Raw genomic sequence first — 25,549 nt, 5'->3', positions numbered from 1 at the left:
AATAATTTAGCATTTTGGCCTTGTTCTTGTGGAGAAATGCCTCAGACGGTATAGAGTTTAAATATGTATTTATTCCCCTGCAAGCAATTATAAATCCCCCTCCTCCTCTCTGCCTTGCATTATCAGTTTCCCCCTCAATACTGAATCAGTCTTATCACTATATGAACCTATCGCAGTAGTTTCTGTTTCACAAAATAAAGCCTGCCTTTGGCCCCATGCTTCCCTCGTGTGCTCATCCCATTGTACTCCTTCCTTGTCTTTTAGTAGAACTCCTTAGAAGAGGAGCTGCTACTTCCCCACTGCCCTTCTCTCTGTACCCCGCGTTACTGACTTCCCATCATCTGGCACAGCCTGATCATGCCTCTCCTCTTGAAACACTTTCCTGATGGAACCTACTCCCCGTCTTCCCCCAGTGATTGTCCTGCTTCTCCTCCCTGCTTCTCCATCTCACCTGAGGCTTGGGGTGCTCTTCCAAGCTCATTCAGGCAGAATTCAGTGGCTTGCAGTTGCAGAACTGAGGTCCCTTCTTTTTTCTTGCTGGCTGAACACCAGAGGCAGCTCTCAGCTCCTAAAGACCACTCTCAGGTCCTAGCCATGTGGCTCTCTCATCACATGATACCTTACTTGAAAGCCAGCAGTCTGCTAGGACCATCATATAATACACAATGTAATCATGGAGTGACTGCCCTGACATAGTCACAGGTCCCACTCATGCTCAAGAGGAGGGGATCATACAAGGCATTTACACCAGGGGACCATTTTAGGATTCTGTCTACCACAGCCCTTTTTCTCCATCGGTACCTAACTCTTAATGTCATCTCCTCTAGTTCCATGGCTCTAAATACCTATATATTCTGACCCCCACATTTACAGACTTGTACCCAGCTACCTACCCAGCATCTCTACTTGGATGCCTATTGAGCATCTCTGACTTAAAATAGAACAAGTGATTCCTTTATATTAGGAATGTCTTTGACTGCATGTAATAGAAACTTTTTTTTGTTGTTGTTTTGTTTTGTTTTGTTTTTTTGTTTTTTGAGACGGAGTCTCGCTCTGTCGCCCAGGCTGGAGTGCAGTGGCGCGATCTCAGCTCATTGCAAGCTCCGCCTCCTGGGTTTACGCCATTCTCCTGCCTCAGCCTCCTGAGTAGCTGGGACTACAGGCGCCCGCCACCGCGCCCGGCTAATTTTTTGTATTTTTAGTAGAGACGGGGTTTCACCGTGGTCTCGATCTCCTGACCTTGTGATCCGCCCGCCTCGGCCTCCCAAAGTGCTGGGATTACAGGCGTGAGCCACCGCGCCCGGCCTGTAATAGAAACTTGATTAGATTTCTTAAGTAAGAGATTTATTATTCTCACATTACAGGAAAACTAAAAACAGGCAGCCCAGGTGATGCAGGCATCTCAAAACATTCATGTTCCAGGCTCCTCATGTCTCCCTGCTTCAATGTCATCATCTTAGCATGTGACTTTCACACTTCTGGTGACAACATAGCTCCTACCCTTCCAGGCATGGCTTCTGCATTTTCTGGCAAGAAAACCTGTTGCTTTTTGTTAGGGAAACAAGAACCCTACCCCTGTAGACATGTACGTATATTGGTAACTGTCACATGGTCACCCTAATTAAAAGGGAACTTGGAAAATCAATTTATAATTCAGCGTGTTAGCCCTCTGAATGACGTTGACTTTTTTCCCCCCAAAAAAGAAGGAGGGAATGAATATTTGCTAAGCAGCTAGCAGTGCTAGCCACATCCTTATTCATGTAGGATTAGATTTGACTGTAAGTGACTCTAAAACCAAAATAATGGTGACATTAACAGATACAACTTGATCCCTCCCTTCATAAATGTCTGGTGCTGGTGTGGCGGTTTCATGATCGTCAGGGACCCAGGCTCTTGCTGCTTTACCATTCTCGGTACAAGACTTCTACCTCAGAGGCAAAGGTGGCCAGTCTGCTCTAGCCAGTACATGGGCCCCTTCTTCATGATGTACAACAAATTTCAGCCTAGATTGGTTAAGGGTGAATATACTCTTACATATGGAAAGAGTTTTTTACTATAGTTTAGCTGCCCAGGTTTAATTTATGAATTTTCTTATTCATTACTATGCTGTTTCTGTGCATGTGTAGTAAAGAAGCAACATTGGTAGGTTTTTTCAAATTTTTAATTAGCAATTAAGCACGTTCCACTTATGGAGGCAATGTATTAGTTTCCTATTGCTGCTATAACAAATTACCATAAATGCAGTGGCTTAAAACAATATACATGTGTTGTCTTACACTTCTTGATGTGAGGAGTCTGAAGTGGGTTTCACTGGGCTAAAATCAAGGTGTCAGCAGGATGACATTTCTTCTGGAGGCTCTAGGGCAGAATCCATTCTTTCCAGCTTCTAGAGGTCACCTTGGCTTATGGCCTCTTTCTCCATCATCAGAGCCAGAGACATTGTTTCTCCCAGTCTCTTTCCACCTCATTCTGCTGCCTCCCTTTTATAAGGATCCTTGTGATTACATTGAGCTCACCCCAGTAATCCAGGAGGATCTTCCCATTTTAAGACCATGAATTTAACCAAATCTTCAAAGTCCCTTTTTCTGCAGGATTAGGATTTGATTATTTTGGGGGAAGGAGGATTATTCTGCCTACCACAGACAGCTCTAATGCAACTTCCAACAGAATTTTTATTTATTTATATTATCCCCTAAAACTGCTGTCCCAAAAGGCTTAGCTGAGAACTATCATTCAGTTTTCATGAATGGAGTTGGAAAGTAATTGTTAGGAACATTGAAAAGATTAGGGCTTTATGTTTTTAAGTTCTCTCTCCAAATAATGTGGTCTAGTTAATGGCATTTCTAGGGACAATACTTATATACAGTTGCATTTTGTTTTGATTTCTTTATATGAAAAATATGTAGAAAGACCTTTTATCAGGAAAGTCCTTCATCCAAGCAGAATTTTGTTGTATTAATTGATTTTTGTAACTAAATTTCTTCACTTTCTTTTTTATTCATTTACTAGGTTTTTTAATTTTTCAGGAAAAAGGATTTCAATCTGAAATGTCTACAATAATACCTACCAATACAGAAAACCATTATTCTGAAAACTGAAGTCAAGATACCTAAATAAAGAATCGTTTGACAAAATTGCAGTGTAATTATATTTTCCTCTATTTTTTATTGCAGATAGCAGTAGTTCACTTTCTTTTATTGGCCTTTTTTTCTGCAAATAATGTCACTATAATTAACAGACATCTCATTTTTTTTTTCTTTTTCTTTTTCTGTTCTGTGTTTATAGCTTAAGAAATGTATAAAAACTCCAGAAATCCCTTCTAAACATGTTAGGAACTGGGTCCCCAAAGTCTTGGAACAGCGACGACAAGGCTTGGAAACATACTTACAGGTAAGATATGTTTAGATCCTCCATTTTATATAACATAAATAATCATATGTCTCACCATTTTTTCTCAGGACATGTGGGTGCAATGCGAAATATATTAAGCAGCCAAAGAGTCTAAATTAAAGGAAAATTACAGATACGTTGTTGGTTGGTTCTTGTAGCTTTAATTAGGGTTCTATTTAAAATTGGCTCTATTCATTGGGGAAGTGAAATTTTAATAAAAAGGTGAAAACTGTTGAGGAGAGGATCTGTTTTTTAATTCAACTCTACAAATTATTTTGTTTTTTGCTTTTTGCTTTTCCTCCAAGAATTTTTTTGCTTCTTTATAGCAATCCCAGCCTTTATGTTTTGAGTTTTGTGGGGCTGATTGGGGTAGTGAGAGAAACTGAACTCACAGCGGGCCTGGCTAGTATATCTTTGGAATCAAATTGAAAAGGAATGTATAAAAATTGCCAATGATGAAGTGCCAACCTCTTTGAAAACTGGAATGTCCATTTAGAAAGAATGCACTGGGACACTCTTTTCTGCAGCTGAGAGGAGCAAGCAGAACTGCCTAAGTGAGATAGGACAAAGACCATCTCTCTACCAAGTGACAGAAGAAGCAAAAGGAGAAGGTAGAGCAGTATCAGCTTCTCTGAGTTTTAAAACAAAAAGAAATAGCGGCCCCAGGTGAGTACTCAGTGTAGTCATCATTAAGTCCAAAGAACACTGTGCAGGGCAGGAGCTGGGGTGGGCAGGCCCTGAGGTCAGCCGGTACCATCCTGCCACTAACCCTTCTTGGTGAGGCGGTAGGTGCCATCCTGCCACTAACCCATCTTGATAAGGGCCAGTGGTATGGTTCTTCCCTGGCACCAGAGTCCACTGGAGAAGCAACACATGAGAATGACGGAGTGAACATGACTGGGGGCAGGGGAATCTTGGCTCTTTGAAACAAAAGAGCTGGACTCCCACCTAAGAGCTGTGAATTAATGATTGACCCATCTAAGACACGTTACATCAAACAAATGAGCAGCCCTGACTGCGTTCTCCCTTTGATATCTTCATGGCCCTTTAAGCATTAACCCTAGGGTGGATTCTGTTGAGGAGGGAAACTGAGAACTGTGGAGCTAGTATGCCGTTTCTTCTACAGAGCTCTATGAATGGCTGTCCCTGAATCACTGGTGATGAGAAGCTGAGGGGAGGCCGACTCCTCAGGCTTGCGCTTAGTGAGAAATTCAGAGGACTATCTCTCAGTAGAAAGATGCCAGAATTCCGTTCCTGGCCCTTGTAGTTTTCCTGGTCTTTACAGTGCTCTAATAGGAAAGCTGACATGCAGAAGGCCCCTGAGGACATCTAAGGAGGGCTGTCTTTACTGTTTGCTCTTTTGCTTTTGGACTTGTTAGAAGAATCCTTCACTGTCTCTCTCTGGGGGTGAGAGCTTAAAGGAAATAGGAATTAACATCACAAGAATGTGTGTGGCCATGGTTTTTGAGACTGTGTATGAGGAGCTATGATCCTTCCATAGCTTCAGGCAACACTGCAGAGCAAAAAACAAACCAAAAAAAAAAAAAAAAAATCAGACTTCAGAAAATTGTATGCAAAGAGTAAAAATGCATGTTCTCTATAATTAAATGGAATAGGTAAACAATGCATTCTTATTTGTAAGCCAGATTTTCCATGATGCTATATATCTTCAAACTTTAGTTCTGAAGAAAGTTCTACTCTGTTCCCCTCATTGTATTTGACACATGATTTCCATTACTACTCAGTATAAACATTTTAGGTTGTTTGTACTTCGGATGTAAGTATGTGCATAAAATCATCTGGCACAGAGAGGAGTTTATAGTGACACTCAAATTGAGCTTAGAATTTTCTATTCTCAGAAATAAGGTTTGAAAGATGTGGTCGAAGGGCTCAGAGGGCCCTTGCTTCCTGTTGTGCATTTAATAGTCAATTTGTTGTCACTTAATTCCTCCAGGAGTTAAAGGGAGCTTTCTTTTCCACTTGATTCTACTTGCAGGCAATGGGAGCTAGATGGAAGTTGCAAAGATAAGCCTGAACACTTTATTAATCTTAAATTAAATGCAAATCCTAGCCTAGCTGTCATTTCTTGATCATTTCACGTCTCTTTAGAAGTAAGACAGTATTACTGTTTCTTTTGCTTGCTTACATGACACCAGCTAGAATCCATGCATTCTCAGGACCAGTCTGAAACCCAGGGAGTGGGTGCCACCAGCACTTTCTCATCAGGTACCATCCTGCCACTAACCCATCTTGGTAAGGGCCAGTAGTATGGTCCTGATCTGGCCCATGAGCCTAAAAATGTATTAATACCTCCAAGCCATAGCATCTTAAGTGCACAGGAAACTTAGATATTACATAGTCCAGCCCTTCAGCTATTTCACAGTCATCCCTCTGGCGTCAATTTCCCACCCATAAAACAGGCAGATCAGCTCTTGAGAGGGTCAGAGAAAACAACTCTTCCTGCCATCCAAGGGGCAACTAGTACATTCTGGACTATGGTTGAGTACAACCCCACACATTTCCTAAGGTGATTCCACACTGCTCTTTTATTTTAGACATGGACAAACTGAGGTCCAGTGGAATTAAAAATTTTGCCCCAATTCCTGCAATATATTAAAGAGTTGGGACTGGAATTTTAGTTTCCTAACATCCAGTATGGGCTCCTTTCTTCATGTGTTGTGGATTTTTCTAAGTCAGGAGAAATTTTTCAACTTTGACATACAGCTTTACATAAGACTCTAATAGGTAAAGGAAAAGACCTTATAATCATAAACTATTACAGCCTAGTTGACTATCATCCCCCAACTCCCTGGATAAGTAGATAGATGATTTTTTAAATCAATAACTTGAATAGCAAAAACTATGTATATGCTTTCATTTTCTGTGCTATATTTAAGTAAGAGGCTAACTTAAAAACAAGAAAGGTCAAATTACCTATTTTCAAAATTAATTTTGTTCTATCTGAGATTTTAAACAAAGGAAACCCAACCTGTTTTGGCATCTGTACTTTTAAAACTCTTTTTTATTCTTTTGCTGGTCACCAATGAAATGAAATTAATGAAGGGAATAGAACTAATGAAAATGAGAGGCAAAAAAGCCTACAGTTAGCATTTATTTGGCTGTTTCTTCAATTTGAAAATAAACATCATATTAGCCTTCAAGATACAATTTATAAATAAATATTTTCTTTTACATTTTAGCATCTCTATTCAATTTAAGTAATTTTAGTTTAAAAGAACTATTTTGGCAGAGAAGTAGGGATTAGGAAATTTTCCTAGTGTGTATTTTTGAGTATAGGTTTCTTAAAAATATTTTACTTTGTATTTGAAAAAGCCACTTTATTTTCAAATAGAAATTTCAGATCTTAAGGAGAAAAAAACAAGCGTATTATTCAAAGTAATGTGGAATTGCCACAGTATAAATAATTTGTGGATAGGTTCTAATCAGTGAATTTACCTTCAAAAACTTCTGCCAGTCTAGAGATTTCCATGTGATCATTTTTGCAGAGTCTAACAGTTGAGCAATTACAGCAAAGTCTATTTAGTGTTACTTGCCTGGAGATTAAAAACAATAGTATGAAGGTTACATAAGTGAGTTTTAATTTTTTAAGTACATTTCTGAACCATTATTATTTTCCTACTTAAATTTTCAAATGATTTGATTAGAAACAAATTCTAAAACAAAAATGAAAAACCCTAGCTGAATATCTAAGTACATATAGCATCTTAGAATCAAAATCTAGAATTAATCAGGGAGACATTAGTAGTTATATTTGGCATTTGAGTAATTTGAGTAATTTGAAGTATGATGAACAGTGAACCTTAATTTTATTTCCTAGAATCATTTTCTGTTTATTGAATAAGAAATCAAGTAGCTATTGTTATGTTTTCTTATCTCTTTCCCCTTAAATAATATACCCCAGGAAAACTCCCTGAGGTTTAATGAATGAGGAAATCGATCCCCTGTAAAAGTAGAATTAAGTATAACAATATCTTTCTATATGAGTGGAAGAAAATTGGTTTTCATCTCAATAAAATGTCTATGCCAAATAAAGAGTTTTCTATTAAACTTTTATATTTCCAAATTATATAAACTAGAAATTCATCTATTTTGGAGGATGTTTTAACTTGAAAATAAAAACAAGTTAATATTTGATACTAATTTACCAATAAAGGTTGTATGTGTGTGTGTTTGTATAGTTTTGCTTAATGATAAGCACTCAGCTAGCACCTATGATGTTTGAGGCAGAAGGGTAGATCTAGCTTCAGAGATACCTTGAACCATAGCCCAAATTAAGCTTCTGTAGTTATTTTCTCTGTCGCTTCTCTCTGCTTTCCATGGTGCAGGCTTCATCTGGACCACCTAGTGGTACAAAAGGGCTGCAACAGTTCCAGACCTCACCTACTCTTAGCACATAGCCTAGTACAGGGGAAAAGAAGGTTTTCAGTAAGATTTCACAGAATAAAGAAGCAGTGTCTTTCACTAGGAGTCCTGCAGATGTTTTTCCTGATCTCATTGGCTTATATTTGTGTGCATGCCCACTTCTGAACCTCACCATGGCCAGCCATCCCACTGAGTTTTTGTTTGTTTTTTTTTTTTTTTTTGAGACAGAGTCTCGCTCTGCCGCCCAGGCTGGAGTGCAGTGGCCCGATCTCAGCTCACTGCAAGCTCCGCCTCCCGGGTTCACGCCATTCTCCTGCCTCAGCCTCCCGAGTAGCTGGGACTACAGGCACCCGCCACCTCGCCCGGCTAGTTTTTTGTATTTTTTAGTAGAGACGGGGTTTCACCGGGTTAGCCAGGATGGTCTCGATCTCCTGACCTTGTGATCCGCCCGTCTCGGCCTCCCAAAGTGCTGGGATTACAGGCTTGAGCCACCGCGCCCGGCCTCCATCCCACTGAGTTAAGTGAATCAAAGCCTGCTCCTGAAGCTGAGGGAGAAGGGGTGATTTCCTTAATGAATAACCAGGGTATTCTTGGTAAAAGAAAAGGGAGTATTCTCAGCGTGGGTTGGGGAATGGAGGGCAACCAGCAAATTCCCATCACAGAAAATGATGCTTAGAAATTTTGAGTAAATTGCCCAGGGTTATGAAAAAGTGGGGACTTTCCTGAGACTGCAATTCAAGGCTCTTTCATAGATAGATAAAGCTTCTAGAAAATTTAAAGTCATAAATATCCTTGACTTTTGACTTAAAGACCAGAAATATTTCTTACCTTTATTTTTATTTTAAAAATGTAAAATAATATTTGCTCATTAACACAATTACTTTAAATTTAAAATTTTTAATTACCAATGAAATTATGAACTAGATAATTAATGAATTTAGCATTTTATAGTGTTTACCAGTTTCTGAAAAGCAAAAATCTTAAGAATAAATTAATTTCAGTTTCCCAAATTGACTTGACCATCAAACACAGTTTATGTGATAGTTTTGCCTCCTGATTTGAGATGACTTCCTGTCTTCCCTGAGACTCCACTGAAATGAAAGTACGGAAACTTAAGAATGAATAAACTCCAAGAGTTAAGTAGTAGATGGGCAAGGAAAAGGGAGGATCCTCAAAGGAAGAACAATGTTAACAACTTTCTGGAAGATAGGATGTGGTGGGAGCATGTGAGTGGATAGAGCACAAAAAGCAGCAGCCCAAACTCAGTCATGTGGGTCTGTTGTGGAGGTGGAAGGCAGCCTGTGCAGGCAGTGCTGGAGAGCTTCTAGGCTCAGAATCTGCAGGTAAGGCAGAGCATAGAGGGGGTGCAGGGAAGCTGAAAACAAGTAGATCCATTCAGGGCACAGGTTGAGTGAGTGTTCCTCATCCCGAATGCCCCAAAATCTGAAACTTTTTAGTGCTGACAAGATGCCACAGGAGGAAAATTCTACACATAAGTACTTAATATAAACTGTTTCATGCATAAAATTATTGAAAATATTGACTAAAACTACCTTCAAGCTATGTGTATAAGATATATGAGAAACATAAATGAATTTCTTATGAAGACTTGTGTCCCATTCCCAAGATATCTCATTATGTATCTGCAGATATTCTAAAATCGAACACATCTGAAATCCAAAACACTTGTGGTCCCAAGCATTTCAAATAAGGGCTATCCAAGCAATGTCTGCATGGAACAGATGCCTAGGCTACTCATTCTGTGCAGAATACATGCAGACTGATGTTTGTGACCAGAGTGACCAGACACATTTTAAAAAAAATAATTATCTTTAAAAACAACAATAAACAACAAAAAAGTAAACAGAATGCTGGGAAGAGCTAAATCTTCTAATGTAGATAGTAGGACCCCCAAGTTGACAACCCCCTTCCCACCCACTTACCCCAAGGAAAAGCCCACCTGACTGCGCGCTCCAGTCATATGGTTTGCATTCAGGCAAGGGGCCTGTGCGAGCACTCCTGCTGACATACTAGCAGAGGAATCCTACCCAAGCTACCCAGGCTACTTCTTCAGCGTGATCTGATGATAACCAGGCATTTGAAGAAAACAAGTAGCATGAACAAAAAGACCAAGATGAACTAAAATTCTGACTCTTCAGGAAAGAGATAATTCAGGACATAAAATATATCTTAAAAATTGATGTAATAAATCCAGAGAGCTTCACAGTGGTATTACATCCCAGAGATTACAATAGGATGCTGTGTAAAAGGAACAATCTGAGAACACATGAGAGTTCTTAGAATTAAATGTGTTATCCAATTGAAAACATTCAGTAGATGCTCTCTCTCTAGTTGGAAAACTGTTCCATAAAGTACAGACACAGAAACGTCAAACAAAAGACATAGAGGAATCCAGGTCTAACATCCTACTTCTTTCTGGAGTCCCAGAAGGAAAGGGGGTGGGGAGTATAATATACAAGTAGGGAAGGGAATAATAGAAGGAAAAAAAGTTGAAAACTTCCTCAGGTTACACACTATAAGAGCTTTTTTTTTTCTTTTCCTTTCTTTCTTTTTTTTTTTTTTGGAAACAGAGTCTTGCTTTGTCACCCAGGCTGGAGTGCAGTGGCGCAATCTTAGCTCACTGCAACCTCCACCTCACGGGTTCAAGTGATTCTCCTGCCTCAGCCTCCCAAGTGGCTGGGATTACAGGCATCTGCCACTACGCCCTGCTAATTGTTGTATTTTTAATAGAGACAGGGTTTTGCCATGTTGACCAGGCTGGTCTCAACTCCTGACCTCAAATGATCTCCCAGCCCAGCGTCCCAGAGTGCTAGGATTACAGCCATGAGCTACTTTGCCTAGCCATCAGCATTTAAATAGGAAAGGTGCTCCAAGGATAGAGAACAAAGAGTGACAGAATCCTTGTAATGCCTAGACATAGCCAGTGATATTTCAGTACATTGGAGACAAGATCCATAATCTTCTAGAAAAAAAAAAACAAGCGATGGGCAAGGTTGAGGTTCAGTCATGGCTTCACGTCTTCATTTGAGGGTGGATTAATGGGCACATCCCTCCATTCTTCAGTAGAAACATTAACCTGTAAACTGGCATAGTATTTAGAGAAAGGTTTTTCATGGAGTTGTGCATACATTACTTGTTCCATTTATTACAATAAAGTGGAATTTATCTTTCTGAGAAAGTTACATCTTACATCACTTTGAGAATAATAGTTCTTGTTTATATTTTTTTTCTTTTTGTAGAGTAAACAGTAATTAAATGTACAGTTAGTATCAAGAGCTAAAGAGAAACAGCTCACAGAAATCGGGACTAAGGATAATCTAAGCTAATAATACAAATCCTTTTTTAAACAGTTAATTTGTAGAGGACACTTCCGAAGCAAGAGTGAGGCTGGCTTGTTAAACAATAGTAGGTGCCCCTGAGTTACTGTCTTCACAAGACCCTATTACTTGACTAGCCTGCCCTTCATTCATTCTTTAAATTATACAATATGATATGTACCATTGGGTCAGTAGTCCACAGTGGGTCAAAGAGTATTGTATTTTTGACTTTTTCAGTTGTCCATGAAACATTTACTAAAATTGACCATATGTGCTTGAAAATGTGTATTCTTAAATTCTCAAATGCAGTGAACTCTCTCTCTATATATATATAAAATCAGATCAGTGTTGTTAAGTATTCTGTTTATTTATGTTTTTATTTTTAATTTTTGTGGGTACATAGTAGGTGTATATATTTATGAGGTACATGAAAGCATTCTGTTTAAATGTCTTAATTTAACTTGGCCACTCAATTCTATAAGAACAAAGATGTGTTAAAATTTCCCACTTAAATTTATTATCATTATTGATGTAATTGGGGTTAGTTCAGCCATCTGTGCTATCACTCCGTCTTTTTCTGTGATTTGTTTTTCTTGTCTGCTTTTGGATTGGCGACCAATACTGGTTTTTTTTGTTTTTTTGTTTTTTTTATTCTTTCTATTGTTCCCCCATTCATTTATATTTGTTCTTTTAATAGTTACCTGTTATCTTTACTTTCCTCTTGAACATTACAAGGGCCTTACAATATTTTAACTGTGTTTACCCTGGATATAGGAATCTGGGTTGACAGTTCTTGTCTTTCAGCATTTCAAAATATTATGACACTTCTTTCTTGTCTTCGTGGTTTCTGATTTTTAAAAAAATCACTGTCATATTGTTTTTTCCCTGTATTTAAGGTGTTTTAAAAAGGCTGCTTTCAATATTTTATTCTCATCATTAGTTTTCAGAAGTTTAATTTTGATGTGTCTTGGTGTGTATTTAAGTTTTTCCCCTTTTGAGTTATCCTGGTTTCTTGAATCTATAGATTAATGTCTCTTGTCTGATTCAAAAGTTTTAGCCGTTATTTCACTGAGTACACTTTCAGCTGCTTCCTCTTTCTCCTCTTATTCCAGGACTCTGATAACAGAAATGCTAGATTTTTTATTATAGACCCACAGGGACCTGAGACCTTACTCATTTTTCTTAGCCTATTTTTTTTTTTTTCTCCATGGTCAGAGTGGGTAAATTCTATTGTTCTATCTCCCAGTTCACTGATTCTTTCCTTGGTTCCTTGCATTCCACTGTTGAACCCTTACCTTAAGGTTTTTGTATCAGTTATTATATTTTTTAGTTCTAAAATTCCCATTTGTTCTTCTTTATATCTTTTATTTCTTTGCTAAGATTTTATATGTCTTCATTGAGTGTTTCTCTTTTGTTTTGTTTCAAATGTATTTATAATTACTCATTGAAAAATTTTTATTGTGGCTGCTTTAAAATCATTGTCCAATAATCTTTACATCTCTGTCATCCTAATGTTGGAATCTATTGATTATCTTTTTCATTCAGTTTGAGATCTTCCTGGTTCTTGGTACAATGAATAATTCTGGTTGAATCTTACACATTTTTATAATTATGAGACTCTGGCTCTTATTTATACCTTCTATTTTAGCTGACTTTCTCTAACAGTTCCATCAGGGGAAGATGGGATGTGGAGGACATCACCTTGTTTTTCCCAGGTGAAGGTAGAAGATTAGGCTCCTCACTTGGCCCTCATTGATTCCTAGAAAGTAAGGCATGCTCCTCTTTACCATTAAGATGTAGAAAGTTCTTATTCTTTGCTAGATTTCATCTGATGCCACTATAGAAGAGAAAGAGTGGAGCACCTTGTTACTGCCATTGGCCCTGGAAGTCTAAGCTCCTCACATGGTTTCCGCTGACACCATAAGAGGGGGCACATTACCGATTGGTGAAAGCCCTGGTCCCTTATGTGGGTGTCTGTTACCATCCTATCATCGACACCTCATTACAGCCTTATAAGGGTGGAAGTCTAGGCTTCCCACTATGCCTCTGCTGCCATGAGTGGAGGGGGGTGGGGCACAGTTTCTTCTATGGTGTTTGGCTGGAATAGAGTGGTTAGTGTCTACAAGTTTTCTGTCTTGCTAGGCTGCCCCTCTCTGGGTTCTATGGCTAGACAGAAAAGGCTTTAGGTGTGGCTTTTTTTTTTTTGTCTAATCTCTGAGCATTTCCTGGTTCCCACCTTTTCAGCTCCAAGTCTGCGATATATAAGGCAAAACAAAAATCCAAGAAAGATAAAATTCATCACTGTGTATCTCAGTTTATTTTCTGCAGCTATAATAGAATGCCACAGACATTCTATTATATGTGGTGCCAGCCCCTTCCTGGGAGCAGTGAACGGTGTCCCAGGCCCGAGTTGGAACACAGTCTCTGCAGGGAAGGCTTAATTGTTCATCTGCTGTGATTTGTAAAAATAAAACCTTTAAAACTCTTGGGAAAAATGTGTGTGTGTGTGTGTGTATGTGTGTGTGTGTGTATGTGTGTGTGTGTGTGTATATATATATATAGCTTAGCTATTCGTCAGTGGACACATGAGTTGCTTCCAGGTTTTAGTTTTTGTGAATAATGCTGCTGTGAACATGGGTGTGCAAATATCTCTTAGAGATCCTGCTTTTGATTCTTTAAGGTATTACACCCAGAAGTGGAATTGCTTGATCATGTAATTCTATTCTTAATTTTTTGAGGAACCACCATACTGTTATCTACAGTGGCTGTACCATTTTATTTCCCACCAACAGTCCACAAGGGTTCCAATGTCTCATCATCCTCACCAGCACCTGTTTTCTCTGGGTTTTTTATATTAGTCATATTGATGGATGTGAGGTGGTATCTCACCGTAGTTTTGATTTGCATTTTTCTAATGATTGCTGATGTTGAGCATCTTTTCATGTGCTTATTGGTCATTTATGTGTCTTTTTTGGAGAAATATCTATTCACATCCTTTGCCATTGTTTAATTGGGTGTTTTTTTTGTTTGTTTGTTTTTTTCATTGTTGAGTTTTAAGAGTTCTCTGTATCTTCTGGATATTCTTCCCTTATTATATAATATAATTTGTAAATATATTCTCCCATTTTATATATTGCCTTTTTTGATAGCAGAAAATTTTAAATTTTCATGAAGTACCATTTGTCTGTTTTTTCTTTTGTTGCGTTTGTGCCTTTGGTGTCATACTCAAGAAATCATTGCCAAATCCAGTGTCACAGAGCTTTTCCTTTGTGCTGTCTTCTAAGAGTTTAATAGTTTAGGTCTTACAGTTAGGCCCTGGATCCATTTTGAGTTAATTTTTGTGTGTGATGTTAGGTAAGGATCCAGTTTCATTCTTTTGCATGTGGATATCCAGTTTTCCTAGCACAATTTGTTGAAAAGACTATCTTTACCCCTTTAAATGATCTTGGCACTCTTCTCAAAAAACCATTGGACCATATATGTGAGGATTTATTTCTGTACTGTTTATGCCATTATGTTGTTCTGTATGTCTATCATATGCCAGTACCACCTGTTTTCATTTACTATAGCTTTAGAGAAAGTTTTGAAATCAGAAAATGTGATTCTTCCAGCTATGTTTTTCTTTTTCAAGATTATTTTGGGTATTTGAGGGCCCCTTGAGGTTTCATATGATTTTTTGAATGAATTTTTGTATTTCTGCAAAAATAAAAAAATTTCTTTGAAATTTTAATAGGGATTGCCTTAAATCTGTAGATCACTTTGGGTAATAGTGACATCTTAACAATTTCAGGTCTCCTAATCCATGAACATGGTATATCTTTACATTTATTTGCATCTTCTTTAATTTCTTTCAGACATGTTTTGTAGTTTTCATTGTGTAAGTCTTTCACCTCCTTGGTTAAGTTAATTCCTAAGTATTTTATTCTCTTTGATGCTATTGTGAATGGAAATAGTTTCTTAATTTCCTTTTTGGATTGTTCATTTGGATTGTTCAAAATGCAATAGATTTTTATGTACTGATTTTGTATCGTGCTACTTTGCTCAGTTTGCCTGTTATAACAGTTTTTTTTTGTAGAGTCTTGAGGATTTTCTACATGTAAGGTCATATCACATGCAAACAAAGATAATTTTACTTCTTTCATTCCAATTAGGATGCCTTTATTTCTTTTTTTTTTTTGCCTAATTGCTCTGGCTTAAATTTTGAGTACTATGTTCGATAGAAATGGGGAAAACAGGCATCATAGTTTTGTTCATGGTTGTAGAAGAAAAGCTTTCAGTCATTCACTGTTAATTATGATGTTTACTTTGGTTTTAAATATATCACATTTATTATATTGAGGTAATTTTGTCTATTCCAATTTTGTTGAATATTTTTGTCATGAAAGGGTGTTGAATTTTGCCAGAAGTGGTTTTTTTTTTTTTTTTTTTTTTTGACATGGTCTCAGCTCATTGCAACCTCCATCTCCCAGATTCAGGCTATTCTCCTGCCTCAGCCTCTTGAGTAGCTGGAATTACAGGCATCTGTTACCACGCCTGGCTAATTTTTGTATTTTTAATAGAAACGGGGTTTCACCATGTTGGCCAGGCTGATCTCAAACTCCTGACCTCTGGTGATCCACCCACCTCGGCCTCCCAAAGTGCTGGGATTACAGGCGTGAGCCCCCACACCTGACCATCAAAGGTTTTTTTTTCACATCAATTAGATGATCATGTGGTTTGTTTCTCTTGTTTCTCTTCTGTTAGTGTGGTATATTACATTGATTGATGTTTATATGTAGAACCATCCTTGTAGTCCAGGAATAAACCCTAGTTGGTCATATTTTATAGTCTTTTTATTTTTTAATTATTTATTATTTATTTATTTATTTATTTTGTGTATTTTTAGTAGAGACGTGGTCTTGTTATGTTTCCCAGACTGGTCTCAAACTCCTGATCTCAAACAGTCTGCCTGCCTCAGCCTCCCAAAGTGCTGGGATTATAGGCATGAGCCACCCTGCCCGGCCAATATCGTCTTTTTAATATGCTGCTGAATTAGATTTCCAGTATTTTGTTGAAGACTTTTGCATCAGTGCTTGTTAGGAATTTTGGTCTGTAGTTTTCTTTCTGGGGGTGTCTTTGTCTGGCTTTGGTATCAGGGTAATGCTGGCTACCTAGAATGAGTTAGGGTATATTTCTTCCTGTTAAATTTTTTGGAAAAGTTTGAAAAGGATTGGTGTCAGTTCTTTAAATATTTGATAGAATTTAATGAAGCTATCAGGTCCAGAGCTTTTCTGTGTCAGGAGATTTTTGATTATAGATTAAACATCCTACCAAAGACCTGTTCAGATTTTCTAGTTCTTCGTGGTTTAGTCTTGGTATATTCTGTGTTTCTTTCTAGAATGGGCAAATTCTCATTTGTCCCTTTCATTTAGGTTATACAGTTTTTCTTTTCTTTCCGTATATTCCATTTATCTCTGTTCTAATCTTTATTTCCTTCCTTCTGCTAGCTTTGGGGTTTCAAAATATTTTATTATATATATAATAAAAAAGAAAATACACACACACACACACACATATATATATTAGAGACAAGATGAGGTCTTGCTCTGTTGCCCAGGCTGGTCTAGAACTCCTAGGCTCAAGCGATCCGCCCACCTCGGCCTCCCAAAGTTCTTCGGATTACAGGTGTGAGCCACCATACCCAACCTAATTTCCTGGAATCTTTATCTTCATGCAGCTTTTGGGGCTAGAATTGAACTGAATTTACCGAGAGAATTTTTATTTGCTTTTGCTTGTCATTTGGGAAGACTATCAATTGAGATTTCATAAGGCATTGTTTTTGTTTTTTTTTATTTTTCTGATCACACTGATGGCATTAATTTAGGTTACACACCCATAAAGGAACTGAAGCAGCTATGTTGTCTGGGGTAAATACTCAGGGTTCATCATCTCACGCCAGGAAAATTTAGGACACGGACACACACGAGGAGTTAGGAGCACAGGTTTAATAGGCAAAAGAAGGAAATAAAGGAAAATAGCTCACTCTACATAGAGGCTTAATGACATGGGGTTTACAGAATAACAGAATCTCTGAATGATAGAGTCTCTGTGTCTGCCTTTGACCCTTTGCAAACACCCCCAGTGTTTAAGAAAACATTTTCCTCCAAAGTAGGCTGCCTTCCCCTCCCTACACTGGCTGCGTTTTCCACTTGTTATCTTTTCTGTGGGCTTCTTCACTTTCCTAAAGATTCTGCAGTAACTTGATTTCCTTCCCCATGACGCAGTAAAAACTGGTATTTTATTTTGAAAATTGTTGAGTCAGTAGCTGTTTTGCTGCCTTTATCACTATTGCTTCATGAAAATGTTTAAACAACATCCTGTCTGCCTCCCGAGACAAATGGTCATTAAGTGTCAGGCAGGGGGTGTCTTCTATCACCATGTGATGTTTTCTCTGGTGTTCTTTCTCATTTGATAAGCAGTGATGTGCTAGTTGGAATACTAGTACAAAACTACTAGTTTGTAGCACTAAACTACAAAATTTTTAGTCCTTAAGCTATTTTGTGAACCACATTTTCATCCATACTAGAGTGTACTCATGGACTTATTTTTCATGACTGTAAACTACTTATAAATTTGACATTTTATTATTAAATTTCCTAAAATTTCTATTTTATGGCCACAAGCCATTTTTAGGTACATATTTTCACCTTTTTCTCATTTATTTAAATAGTGCTAGCAGTTAATATTTTTTTAGCCTTTTCTTTAAGTCCTGTGAAGACCCCCAAGTTCTTGCTTATTTGTTTAAATCACTTCATGAGAATTGTAGAGAAGCCATAATTGAGCTGAGAGCAACAGATTAAACTAAACTGAGACTCAGGTCTTCAACGCTTTCCAGGTTCACTTTCCAGAGAAGGGGTTCCCTCTTGCTCATCTCATGAAAATCACAAACCACTACATTTCAAAGGCTGCTAGTATTTTGAGTCATGAAAACTACAATGGTTAAGTTTAGAGCAGTTTCTAATTACTATCTTCAAATTATTATTGTTTCTAAGTTAGTTTTACTTCTTAATGGTGTTTTCTCATCATTCATGTAGTTGTGGATGTCTATATAAGTAAAAAAACATTCTTATGTAAAATATGTTTGTCTTTCTTTTTCTCCACCTTCCATTTTTGTGGTCTTAAGTCAAACATGGTCAGACATGAACATATCTGTTTCTAGCCATCCAACTCTGGCTGAGGATTTGTTGAAAATTTCTCCTTTAATCCACATCTGACAAGGTTAAGGCACTGATGAAGCTGAGTAAAGTCAGAATGCAGCAGGGAAGCCCCATGCTATCTATGCTTATTGCCACCCTGACCCTGACAACTCAGGTTCTTAGAAGTTTTAGATTAAGAAGTGATTTGTCATGGCAGTCTTGGTTCTTACCAAGGATTTCCTTTAAACTGCATCTGAAGGAAAGAACAAGACCTATGTATTTGGGAAGGGGTGGGGGTTGATGAAAGAGGGATGTATAATTTCAACTTTATAAAATCACCATAGAAGCCTGTAGATACAGTTTCTATGAAGGTCCTGCTTATAACATGAGACAAACTGTTATTTGTTCTTGTTAAAGATTGTGAACAGTGTGTTAAATAATATTAATGGCTGGGATTGTCAGTACTTAACAGTACTGTCCTTCTACAAGTGATTTTATTGATCGATACAGACTCAATGTAACGGGGGCAGATTATTTTTACTGATTTTATCGAAACCTTAACCAAGTGTGTTAGTGTGCCACATATCTTTAAATAGATCTAGATGATGATGTAGATTAAGAAAAGCAAACCACCATCCATCTCTTTTTGATCTGTTAATAACTTAAATCCATCATTGCTAGCACATGTTTTCAGATTCTGTTGTACATACATGTTTCTGTTGTGCCTGGTTAGAAATCCTATAACCTAGTTTCAGTGGTTGGTTTTTTCATACAGAAAAACCCTAACTACTTATTTAGGATTTAGCAGACAAGTTTGTCATCATAATTGGTGAAAATATTGACAAAATATGAAAATGAAAAAAACTTTAGAAGCCTTTGTTTTATAAATTTAGTTTTTGTAGACAGTGACCTATAGATTTGTAGATTTTATGGTAGTTCTATAAGACTTTTTGTGCTAAACTGAAAACTCTTTATGAAGGCTACAGATAATTTCTTAGAACAATGTATGACATTTCCTTTCATAGTTTTTTAAGGCCTGCATTATAACTATGGATAATTGTTCTACTTAATTTCAAATATATTTTATTTCTCCCAGTGATTTGCATGCTTTCGATTTATCTCAAAATGATATGTACTTCATTTAAAATAATCTTAGTGCTACAAATAATTTCTTAGAACAATGCATGATATTTCTTTTCATATTTTTAAGTCTTGCATTATAACCATGGAGAATTGTACTACTTCATTTCAAATACATTTTATTTTTCTCAGTGATTTACATGCTTTCCATTGATCTCAAAATATAGTATATACTTTAAATATGATATGATATCTCCTTTAAATGATATGTATTTCACTTAAAATAATTTTTAGTGCAGAGCAGTGTTTTAAATTTCTGAAACCATCTATATATATTATTTCTTTAAAGGAAAACAGTACACTCTCTTTTCTAGGAAATAAACCAATATTTAAAAAATTCAAATAATGCATTCTTGCTCACCTTGGGTAGACAAGCCTGATGAAAGCCAAGCCTACCAAGCTATGGGTAATGAGCCTTCAGAGGTGACATAGGCCAGTGGACAGAAAGACCACATCAGTAATGGCAATTAGAAATATCAAAAATAGGTATTTCATAGAGAGGGATTTATGTGAGAGAAGGGAAATGAATAAAAATATTAACTCTAGTGGATTGTGGCCCCAGAGCTTTGACTGGGCTTAAAACATAAAACTTTGGGAGTTTTCAACCTATGCATTATAAAATATTGACCAACTGGTTTGACAGTGCATACTGATTTTTAAAAATGCCTTCAGCTGTCATTAAGTTCAGTGACCTCACCTAGAGCCCCCTTTTAATAAGGTGAATGTTTTGGATTAAATTCTCCTCTAGGCGGGGCATGGTGGCTCATGCCTGTAATCCCAGCACTTTGGAAGGCCAAAGTGGGTGGATCACTTGAAGTCAGGAGTTTGAGATCAGCCTGGCTAACATGGTGAAACCTCATCTCTACTAAAAATACAATAATTAGCCAGATCTGGTGGCACGCGCCTGTAGTCCCAGCTACTCAGGAGGCTGAGGCAGGATCGTTGCTTGAACCTGAGAGGTGCAAGTTGCAATGAGCCAAGATTGTGCCACTGCACTCCACCCTGGGTGACAGAGTGAGACTCTGTCTGAAAAATTAATTAATTAATTAATTATCTTCTAGAGCTGGCCTTGCTGCTTCATGGCTCACAGCTGCATGCTGCTTCTAGAAAGAAGGCTGTTGGGATGTGGGGTGACGACATTGTACAGACCTGTACTAATTTCCAGAAAGCCAACTCAAAGCCCCTTTTAGAAACAAGTGGTGTCATTTCGTGTATATGGACAGAAAGACCACATATTACCTTTTCTTCACATTCAGACTTCTCTTACAGTAGATGGTTTTATCTGATGAAAACATAAACCCTGAGTTGGCATTATATTTCTGTGAATATTAGTCCTTTTAAGGTGGCTATGGGCTCTACTGTCTTTCAATACTGCAATCTTCCATTCAGAGAAGATTCTAGGAAGGCAGACATTATTCTTTAGATATTTTTGATTAGTATTTTTTCAGATTTGTGTGTGATGGAATCATGGGTTTTGAAAGAACTAGCTTTTGTAGTGAGTTTCACTTTTAGCTTGATGACTCCAGTTTAATCCAAGGAAGATCATTACAAGTCTATTTCGTAGTCATTTACTTTCTAATGGAAGTAGTCTATTTCTTCACAGACATTAAAGTTCTCTCCTTGCACGTTAATATATTTTAATAACAGTATTTTTGTTATTGTTCTCACTATATAATACGTATATATATGCACATATCCAACATCTTTGGAAAACAAACAACAAAAATAATTTTCTGTGATGCATCCACTTAGAATAATAGTTCTGGGCCGGGCGCGGTGACTCCGGCCTGTAATCCCAGGACTTTGGGAGGCCAAGGTGGGCAGATCACGAGGTCAGGAGTTCAAGACTAGCCTGACCAACATGGCGAAACCCCATTTCTACTTTAAAAATACAAAAATTACCTGGACGTGGTGGCAGCCCCCTGTGATCCCAGCTACTTGGAAGGCTGAGGCAGGAGAATCACTTGAACCCAGGAGGTGGAGGTTGCAGTGACCCGAGATTCTGCCATTGTACTCCCTCTAGCCTGGGCGACGAGAACAAGACTGTCTCAAAAAAAAAAGCACAATAGTTCTGAACCAGGGACAGTTTTTGCCTCACCGGGAACATTCGGCAACATCTAGAGACACTTTTGGTTGTCGCAGCTGAGGATGTACTAGCATCTAGTAAACAGAGGTATGCTGTTAAACACCCCACAATGCACAGGCCAGCTCCTAACTAATAAATATTAATAGTGGCCCATAATGTCAAAATTATAGTATGCCTTCTTTGTCTTTTTCTTGTGCATATTTATAACAATATATTTTCAAATACTGTATCATCTATAATGCTTTGTAAATTCCTCTTTCAACTTAAAAATGTACCATATGCATTTACTATGTATTACATGTTTTTGTAAGATAAGGTTTTTAAATACTAACTTTTTTATGATGGAAATTTTCAATATATAAAAAGTATAAAAATAATAAAATCTCAGGTTCCTATCATCCAGCTTCAACAATGATCAACTCAGGGGAAATCTTTTCTGTATTCCTCAGTTACTCCCACCATATTATGTTGAAGAAACTGCCAAATATCGTATTTTCGTCCATGAATACTTTAGCATGTATTCCTAATAGATTTTTTTGGTAATAGGATTCTTTTGTAAAACAATTCTAACAAAGGCTCCATAATATTCTATACTATGGATGCATTATATTTTATGTAACAGTCTGCTATTGAATTTTTTAGCTTATTTCTAGTTCTCCTTCTAGAATTTTTTTCTTTTGTTTGGTTGGAGGTTTTGGTTTTTTTGTTTTAGTCTTCATGTAGCATATTCTCCTTGTTCTACAGGTGAAGTAGAAAGTGTGCAAACTAAGCAAGTCAAGAATGAGCACAGGACCCTTAATTTCATTAAACACTGTGTAACTGGTAAAGATTAATGTACATATCTCTTGCTAATTCTTTCCAATTACTTAGTTCATATAAATTCCCAAGCCTGGTTAATTATGCTGAAGTCAGGTAGTAATTTTGAACAGTGTTCCAACAACAAGGGAATTTTCCTGGTGTAACCTTGCCCTCTCACACAGCCTCTCAGCAGATTAGGCCCTCAGCCTGGAGTGCATTCATTTTCCGCTCAGGCCTAATTGCTGCCGACTGGCTGCCACAGGTACCTGGATAGCCTGAGTTTAAAGAGGCAGGGACTTCTGAGAACAAATAAGGAAAGATTAATTGTTTGTTTTGTTCCCTCCCAAGAGAAATGTGGGTGCTTAATCAAGAAAAATAATTTCTTCTGTTGATTTGGCTTATTTGGAGAAAAGATAATTGTGTAAAGGTGGGTATAAAATGATGCCTTTTATAAGAGATATTGCCGCTAACCTACACAAGAGACAAGGATATGGGGAAATAAATGTAAGATACTGAAGAAATGGATGGGGATGGCTCACATTTCTCATAGTAAGTAATTTGGCTGTTGGGCTTTTATTTGTACCGATAGTGCTAGCTAGTGTTGTCATTTGTTTTGTCTGGACCTTTGGAAATCTAATCAAGGAGACAATAGTGTAAAAAAAATCAACAACACTTTTCCAAATTGTTCTTAATTGCTAGAGTACAAAGTGAGCTAAATGCTGTGATGTTTCCAATTAAAGAACCTGGTTCAAGCAGGCACTATTAAATCTATCTTTCCCAATCTGATAAATAAGCTATCAAAGAGTGGAGCCAGATTAATTGAGAGCAATTAGTTCTAGATTTCTTATAATAGGGAATGCGAACCAACATTATTAATGAATCTGGTGGTTTATGGCATGGTAACTGTGTCATTTGTACCTCTGGCATATCAAAAAGGAAAATTGATTAAATGTTATCATATTTCCTATGATTTTTAGTGCCAAAAACTATTTGCTTTCCAAAATCTCCAGTTGTATAAGAAGAACATTTGCCATATTCTAAATTAAAGTTGACCCTTGTATTTGGAAAAGAGGAAATGATTAAATTAGAAAGAAGTGTGTATCGTCCCTCTAATAGGAAGGGATAGACTTGCAAACACAAGAATGTCTAGACTAGGCAGAAGTTAGCAAACTTTTTTTATTATGATTATACTTTAAGTTCTAGGGTACATGTGCACAACCTGCAGGTTTGATACATGGGTATACATGTGCCATGTTGGTTGAAGTTAGCAAACTTTTTCTGTGAAAGATTCGATAGTAAATATTTTAGGCCATGTGAGCCATATGGCTGTGTTGCAATTACTCCACTCTGTCATTGTAGTGCAAAAGCTACCATAGATGATACATAAAAAAAAAGAGATGGACTGTGTTGAAACAAAACTTTATTTACAAAGGCAGCAGAAGACCTAATTTGGCTCTTAGGCTGTAATTGACCCCTAGACTAGAGGCTGGTGGCAGGTTGGGCAGATAGGCAACAGTAAGGACTTGAATGGAAGAGCAAGGGCTGGCATAAGGAAGACGTGGATTCAGAGCCCTGAGTCTCCGCTCTGCTGTATAAACTAGGGTAGTTACTTAACCTTTCTGAGCACCAGTCTCCTTTTGTTACTAGAGAGAAAAACAGATACACCACATAGAGTTGTTAATGATGACTAAATTAGCTAAAATACATGAAGCATCATCTAATTCCTAAAATATAACAGGCATACGATAAGAGTAGCTACCATTTTTTCCTCAGATCTGGGCTATATTTAGCTTGTATGTTTTTTCCTCATTTTCCTCAAACCCCAGAATACCCCCAGGAATTCAAGGAGTCTGAAGGTTAATGCCCGGTCTTAAGTATTTAGTCATGAAAATTGAATTTGAAAATATTCTTTCAGGAGCCATCTCACTGACTAAAACCATGACTGATTTAAAATGCTACTTAGGACTATACAAGGCAGAAATTTTAAAGATGATGCAGAATGTTATAACTAGAAAGTTCTGATGGAATCTTTTACCCACTCAACGTATTCATTAATTCATAAAATAAACGTCTTCTAAGAACCTGTGCTGGGCCAGACTCTCTGCAGGTGCTTTACACTTACTATCTCATAGTCCTCACCTAGCTCAGCAGCATCATCTGGTATTGGAAGTCGGTCTGCCTAAATATGAGCTATTTTGTTTAAAACCACGGGTGTAAGCCTATCTGTAAAGTACGTCAGTTTTCCTCAGTAGACAATGTGGTAGCAACCACACTGAAATTGCCTTGAACCTCTTTCAGACCCTTGTGTTCAAGGGAGCCAATCTGAAGAGTGCCAGTGGGAAGCTGGTACCTGAGCGGCAGTGCCCTCTCACTAGTGCGTCTCCAAGGTGGACCATGTACAATGATCCCCTGGGGAGCAGAAAGCAGCCAGTAAACTTGCCATTCTATTTATTTTTCTCTGATAAAAAGATGGATTAAGCTTTATTAATATACCATTTAGACCGATACCAGTACTTTCACAAGTTGAAATGTCAGACTGGCTGGGGTCACATTTGATACGGGCATCCCCACAACCAGAGGCCTGACTTGTTCATTACAGCCCATTGCAATTTGTGGGGCCTGATTAGGTGGACTTGTGAGCTATGTTATCTGCATTCAGCTGAGCCTCACAAAAGGCACACATGGCTTACCAGGAGTCCTGCCAGGAGACCACCAGTTGAAGATTAAACCACGGGCTCACTTGAATGGCAGTAGCACCTGCACTGTCGCTTCTGCAAGTCCTCCTGAAAGTTCTCTGCAGCCCTCCCTTAATCTGACCCTTCAGAGTAAAGGCCCTTTGAACACTAAGTGGGAAAGTAGGTGACTTTTGAAAGAACACAAATCTTGGACAGAATATTTTGAACATGGATGTTTTTAAAAATGTCTATTATTATGGGATGTTGTTGCCAGAATGAATGTGTGTAACTTATAAAATTCTGTCTACCTACCTTAAAACTTGATTAGGAGACCGAGGCAGGCCGGTCACCTGAGGTCAGGAGTTCAAAGCTAACATGGTGAAATTCCATCTCTACTAAAAATACAAAAGTTAGCCAGGGGTGGTGGCGCACACACCTATAATCCCAGCTATTTGGGAAGCTGAGGCAGGAGAACGGCTTGAACCTGGGAGGCGGAGATTGCAGCAAATTGAGATCATGCTACTGCACTTCAGCCTGGGCAACAGAGTGAGACTCCATCTCAAA

At 37.8% G+C, this 25,549-nt stretch overlaps 1 protein-coding gene across 5 annotated transcripts in view; it reads left to right on the top strand.

Moving 5' to 3' along the window:
- Positions 1 to 25,549, top strand: part of SNX24 (sorting nexin 24) — a 193,649-nt gene that overhangs the window by 109,551 nt on the left and 58,549 nt on the right. For 4 of the 5 annotated variants that reach the window (XM_050795565.1, XM_050795568.1, XM_050795569.1 and 1 more), the window contains one exon: positions 3,286 to 3,390. In XM_050795565.1, the coding sequence (XP_050651522.1) occupies positions 3,286 to 3,390 (105 nt within the window). Of the gene's footprint in view, positions 1 to 3,285; positions 3,391 to 3,886; positions 5,984 to 25,549 lie in introns of those variants that run through there. The other variant, XM_050795570.1, reaches the window with a different exon arrangement.

This window comes from Macaca thibetana, chromosome 6, assembly GCF_024542745.1.
Source record: "Macaca thibetana thibetana isolate TM-01 chromosome 6, ASM2454274v1, whole genome shotgun sequence".
Lineage (NCBI taxonomy): Eukaryota > Metazoa > Chordata > Mammalia > Primates > Cercopithecidae > Macaca > Macaca thibetana.
This window is presented reverse-complemented; position numbering and strand designations above follow the sequence as displayed.